The sequence below is a fragment of the Manacus vitellinus genome, unplaced genomic scaffold, assembly GCF_001715985.3.
Source record: "Manacus vitellinus isolate BGI_N305 unplaced genomic scaffold, ASM171598v3 scaffold_20_pilon, whole genome shotgun sequence".
Classification (NCBI taxonomy): domain Eukaryota; kingdom Metazoa; phylum Chordata; class Aves; order Passeriformes; family Pipridae; genus Manacus; species Manacus vitellinus.
The window spans coordinates 5,009,286-5,015,854 of NW_021939471.1; the positions used below are offsets into that span (position 1 = coordinate 5,009,286).

General features: G+C 48.8%; 1 protein-coding gene across 1 annotated transcript; it reads right to left on the reverse strand.

Moving 5' to 3' along the window:
• Positions 1–3,126: 3,126 nt before the first annotated feature.
• On the reverse strand, positions 3,127–4,134 carry TSSK6 (testis specific serine kinase 6). Its single transcript, XM_008929005.2, has one exon. The coding sequence runs from the start codon at positions 4,023–4,025 to the stop codon at positions 3,192–3,194; it is 834 nt and encodes a 277-aa protein (XP_008927253.2). The 5' UTR covers positions 4,026–4,134; the 3' UTR covers positions 3,127–3,191.
• Positions 4,135–6,569: the final 2,435 nt, after the last annotated feature.

Sequence of the window (6,569 nt, forward strand, 5' to 3'; positions counted from 1 at the left end):
AATCTATACTAAAGGTCTGGAAGATGTCTTTGAATTTATTAACACCCTTCTGAAATTAAATAGGGTAAAATTGCTTCAAGATGCTTAGAAAATATCTCAAGAAAATACTTACCACTCTATTCTGCTGAAAATCCTTTTAAGAGTCCCTCTGACTGATTTTAAGACACACATCTAAAAATATGGAAGGTTTTCCAGTGAGCCTGTTGGTGACATAGGGCACAATGACAGTCAACAAGAGGGCTGTGGATGGGGTAATGTTCGCGCCCTGTGGTGAGCTGACAGGAGCTGGGTGGTGGCACATCACACAGCTGCCTCCCACAGACCCTGAACAATTACCTTCTTATCCTTGGAGAAGGATTAAATAAAATATAGTTACTGTGTGACTTGCATGATCATCAGGTCCCCTGCTGAAAGTTATTTATTCAGGACTGGTATCAGACAGGACCCTTCATTTTCGGATCACACTGCACCAGTACGTTCTGAACAGCCTAGGGAGGAGAGAGCCACAGTGTAGAATGAGTCTGGTGGGACTGATCGGGATATTGATAGCCCACTGTGGCTGTTTATGCCTCTGACACATGCTCGTTCAAAGTTCAAGGGCTCTCCCGTAAATGCAGGGCACTGTGCTTCGTGGGTGGGATAATGGGGCTCATCTGCCAGGAGTCGGGGAAGGGGCACTTCTGTCGACTGTGCACCTCTCAGGAAGGTTAAAAAGCATTTCTAGTCTCCTGAGGAGGAAATAAAGCTGGGAGAGCAGCAGGCTTAGCACATACAGAGCCCTCGGGAGTCCCTCCAGTGCAGGGAGAGGAGGGGAGGGGAAGTATGCTGGCAGAGCACTCCCCTGGCCCCACTGCTGTCGGCACAGCCTCTGCCTCATCCTGCTCAACGCCTCTGGTCCTGCCCTCCTCCCAAACTGATATCCCACTGGTGCAAATTAGATAAGAATTGGTTCAGCGTCTTTAATTGTGATTTTTATTTTTGATTTGCATAATTAGACTTGTAATGGACTATTTTCACAGCCTCGGGACTGCTCCGAGGTCGTTAGTGCTGGCCCTGTGAGATTACCATCTGCCTGGAGAGGGCGAGGGCTGCCGGGCAGCCTGAGGAGCCTCCCGGGGTTCCTTCAAAGCACTCACCACTTGAACCCCAGCTGCTTTCCCGAGCCACCCAAGGGGGTACATCCTTGCAAAACATTAGTCGTCTGCCCCAGCTTGTGTCCTCAACAGATGCAATCATTTAGGAGAATGCGGGTGCTGGGGGAAGATTAATAGGGTTTGGGTTTTAGAATGACTCCTTTTGTGTTAGCTTTGTCTTTAATGATAGAAAATTAAAAGAAAGGAAAGGAAAGGCAATACAGTAGCACCAGGTTTGTGCTTTCCAGGTTGTAAGGAGGTACTTGGAGGCAAGCAAGAACTGGAGTGAGGCAGTAGATGGAGATGGACAGGTACTTGGATGTCCTAGGGCATGGATTGGGAGCTCTCCAAAGGAAGCTGGTGGCTCTGGAGAGAGGTGAGACTGACAGAGTTGCTGGAAGGCAAATAGGAAAAGGAGAGTTGAGCCTTGCTGAAAATTTTACTACCCTGAAATCCACCTCCTTGCTCCCCACATCCTTATGACTTCTCCCCTTCTTTTCCAACCCCAGCATCTTCCTGATCCTTCCTAAGCCTGTTTCTCCAGCCATGTATGGCCCCAAGATACCCTTCATATCCCATTACTCTGTCTACTTTGGACTTTGCTGCTGCTATGAAGTTTTATTTTGCAGCTGCAAGGAGAAGAACAAAATAAATCTTCATTCTGAGGGTGGCAACATTCCCTGTAGTCCATGTGCTGAAAAGCCTTGGGCTGGCTCTGGTGCCATAGCTTGTTCTCTTTAAACTGCTGCTTTGGATAGGCCCAAGATGTTTGCTTTGCAAAAGGTGTTTCTGTCTCTTCCAGCAGAACCATGTGCACATGTTCCTGTCAGACATGGCCTTGCCACAGCCCCTGCTGCCGGGGCTGTGCTGTGTCAGCTCACGAGGCACCAGCAACATGAACACCATCGAACCACCCAACTGGATATTTCCTGTTTTGACTTCAGTTCCAGGGGAAGCTAGATTGGAGATTGTTTAAAAGGAGGTTTGAAGTGTCTCATGAAACCACATTTCAGATGCCACCTCCTACTTGTAACTAACCCTTTGAAAATGGGACTTGCCAGTAGGGACCCATAGTAGATTTTGGGACTTGCATTAAGAGTAATTGGTAAATTTCAATGTTGAAGCTGGACAGCAGGTGTTAGCAAAGCGGTTCTCCTTTACACCTTTATCACTTTCCCATTGCAGGTTCTCCATGGCCAGTGGCATTTCTCATCAAATATCTTTTGGCAGACATTTCAAATGTTGCTAAGAATCAATATGTGAAATGATGTTCAATGTAAGGTGTGGATCTTCAAACCCACACCAAAACTTTTGTCTGGGTAATGCTGTCCAGTTGCCTGCAAAGATGCTAGTGTGAATTTGGGCTGTGAATATCACTGTGAGGCTGAAACAGTAGCATGCAAAAAATGTGACATTTTCTCTGCAGCAGTGATTTGCAGGACCACTACTTCTCTGCTCTTGCCTGCTCAAATCCATTTTGGTGGTGAACAAGGCTGAGAACAGGCCAAGACCCCTGTGAGAGCAGCTCTCCTCCCTGTGCACATGGCAGCAGTGGGTGGCGAGCAGGAGAGAGGGATGGCTCTGCCAGAGTCTTGCTATTCATTATGTGTGTTAGGAGGCTCTGCCAGAGTCTTGCTATTCATTACATGCATTAGAGGGCAGGCACCATGATGGGCTGCACTGCTGCACCTTGCCACCTGCCCTGGCAATGTGGCAATGTGGCTCTCTGTGGGAGAGCCCTGACCTGCCTGACAGGGGGTGCAGGCCCCTGCTGTGGTCAGGCAGCCACTGCTGGTGTCAGCACCCCATGGTTTGCTCTGACCACCAGCTCAGCATGGCTGTTCTGTCTTGAAACCTAGCCTGCAGCAGGCTCATACACCTGTTTTGGGAAGGGATCTGACCACTTCCTGAGAGCACATGGCCTTGCTAGTGCTTGAAGTTCAATCAGGCACCCCGTGCCTCAAAATAATCAATAGACCGCAGAAATGCTTTTTCACAACAGCATTTATTGCACCAAAGTGTTACTGCTCCTCCAGAACCTTCATGGAGGGCTCTCCTTCAGATGCCTCCATTCAGCCAGCGGTTCTTGGCCACCTGCCCTGCGCCGGGTCGGGAAGCCGGGATGAACTGGAGCAGTTGGGCAATGAGGGCTTGGCAGGGCTCTGGCAATGGGGGCAGCCCCTCTGGGTACAGCACCCCTTTCTTCTGCAGCTGAGGCATGCTCTGGATGTTGGTATCATCAAAGGGAACACGGCCGACCACCATCATGTAGAGCATCACCCCCAAGCTCCACATGTCGTACTTCTTGGCGTCATAGGGGATGCCCATCAGCACTTCTGGGGAAGCAAAGGCTGCTGTCCCACAGAACGTGGTGCTCAGGTCCGGGTAGCCGTGGATCTCCTTGCTAAAGCCAAAGTCACTGATCTTGGCGCGGCGGCCGTCGGCGGTGAGCAGCACGTTCTCACACTTGAGGTCCCGGTGCACCAAGTTGCGGTCGTGCAGGTAGCGCACAGCCCTCACAACCTGCACAAAGATGTCCCGAGCCTTGGGCACACAGGGCAGCTTTCCCAGGTGCTCCACCAGCTGCAGCAGGGTAGTGTCCATGGCCTCCATCACGATGTAGAGCTTCCTGTTGCAGACCTCGATGAGCTCAAAGACGTGCACAATGTTGGGGTGCTGGATCTTGCGCACGATGGAGAGCTCCCGAGGCAGAAACTTGTACACGACGGCTCGGGATGCTCGTGACCGATCCACCACCTTGACGGCTAAGGGGCCCTTGTGTTTGCTGGAGGTGGCTGCTTTCACCTTGGAGAAGCTGCCCTCCCCTAATGTTTGACCCAGCCTATAGCCCAGCTCATTAAGTAGCCTTTCTCCTCCATCGTTTCTTGGCATGATTTGTGATCGCGATGGGCTTGATCAGAGCTCATGTCTTGCTCCAGAATTTGAAAGGTGTGATGTCTGGTGCATGGCAGCTCTCGACCTTCGCCTATGGCAACCACTGGTTCCACGGATGCCTCTGTGGGTTCCACGCCCCTCCCAGGCATTGTGATGGGGTGGAATGTTGTGCAGCAACACCTTTGAGACGTGACATGAGCGTCTGCTTGGTCCCCTCTGCTCATGAGGTGCCCACACACATGTTGGGGGAGAACTCTGCTGGGGATAGATATTTCAGAGTTTTTACTCTTTCAGCCTCTTCACTTGAGTTCTAAACATAGGGCTGTGTGGATGAAGAGAGTTTAATTGTTAGTTTTCTGGGATGAGGGACCCATCTGGGGACCTGTACCATTTTTCTGCAGGTTATTAGTTACATTAAAATCCAAACTACACAGAGTGGTAAAAAGGAGTGACTTCTACTGGCACTAACTGCAAACTACCTTGGCTGGCTATAAATACTGACTTATTTATGGTGGTGGTGCATGGAGCTATTACTAGGTAGACTTTCTGACCTTGTGTGATGTGGACAGCGGAACTTTAAATGCATCTTTCAGAAGAAAGAGCTGTTCAGTCTCTTGAACTTGGAATTTCTCTCCATCTATTTTTATCAAAATTATATTTTTGAGACAGAGAAAAGGAAATTTTAAAAGCTTTTAGTCAGTTTTACTTGCCATAAGGTGGCTGTCAAATTGAGCAGAGGGCAGCTGGGCTGGGCTACAACATCCACTCCAGAGAAAAGCATCCCTCCCATCACATGCTGCATCTCAGGCCAGTGTTGACTCCTTCCTACAGGTGCTGCATCGTTGGTTTTCACAAATAGTTGTTTCTGGTTTGTGCTGTTTTTTTTAAGCTGCTCGAGGATCCTGTCTTTCCTGCAGTGCTCATGTCCTTTCCAGCTGTACAAAGAAGCCTAGGACCACAAAACCTCTGTCTTCCTATATACCAACCCAAATGATATTTTTAATTTTTGAATATATGTTTCACTTTTCAAGCTGTTTTTAAAGAAGAATAGTAATCAGCTGAAGATGGAAGAAAATCTTTCTTGTAAGTCCATCTTGTCAGTATTCTGAGGTGACTTGAGGAAATTAAATTAGCTAAAAGCCACAAACACAGGCCTATGTGTGCTGTGGGGGTGCTTTGCTCTGATGCTAAGAGAAAGTAATGTAACCATCATGTCGAGTTTTACCTGCCTAGAAGTTGTGGGTCCAAACCAAACCACTTTCCCACTTCAGAAGCTATTTATACAAGCCAGTTGGGAGTATGGGTATTCAACATGCCGTGGAAGTGTGGTTGCCAGGCATGTACCACCAGGCATGGACCATCAGGCTCTACCATCAGACATGCCATCAGAAGGCCAGGCAAGCAGCATGTACATTACATGATGGAGGATTTGCTCTTGTGCAGGGGCTACCCTGCTACCCTGCCTGGTAGCATTCCAGGTAAGACTGAACAGGGCTCTGAGGAACCTGATCCAGTTGAAGGTGTCCCTGCTCATGGCAGGAGGGTTGGACTGGAGACCTTTAACTGTCCCTTCCAACCCAAACTATTCTATGACTCTATGCTAGCCACTGAAGAACACTCTCAGTCCATTCTTATCTCCCCCAAAGAGAGCACGGGCCCATTTGACAGCAAGGACCTTGCCTGGGGCTGATGTCTTTGTGGAGGTTGAGCCTGTTTGGGCCTTCACATAAATGCCCCCAGATTACTTATTTCCGAAGCAGATCAGAAAGAAGCCATTTCCAGAAGTTCCTGTTCAGAAACTGTGGTTACTTAAACACAGAACAGTCCCACCTAGCAATCAGTAGGCCAGATGCAGAAAGCTGGATTTTGCTGGATACGCATGATTTCCTGACGTATTTAGCCCTTGAGTCATAACCACAGTGACTTCAGCAGAGGCCTGAGCTGGACTTTTTGGAGGAGCTGGAAACTTCGAGATGGTTAAACATAACCAAACCAACCTGGGCATTTTTACAAGGGAAAATGCTTAGACCAGGTGGCCCTTCCTCACTATCAGAGCACCTCTGGAAAATGCCATTGCATGTTTCAGCGAATAGAAAGATGTGTTTGCAAATGTCTATAGGGGCTTGGATGATGCTCAGTATGTCTTTTAAAATAGGAATGGGCAGTCACATTAAAGGCATGTTCCCAAGGCTTACAGGTAAATCCTTGCTTGTGGGAAACCCCTTTGAAGACCCTATAGTAACATAATCAGAAGAGGGAGTGCCCACACTGCTGTGTCAAAACTGAAGTGGCAGCTGCAGACCAGGTTGCAATGGTAAGGAGTAATGTTGTGGACTCTGCACTTCTGGTAATTCTCCATCTGCTTGAGGGAGCAGGTCGCTTTTGGGAAGTTTTCTGCAAGCTTGGCTGAGGTGGGCAGTTTCAGTCTCAGCAAGCCCTTCTCTGAGCCCAGAAAAAGCCTTGTGCAGTTAGATGCAGCTGGAGCATCCTGGTGGCTGAAGGGCTTGAAGGAGACATGAAAGAAAGCCCTGGTTTCCCAAG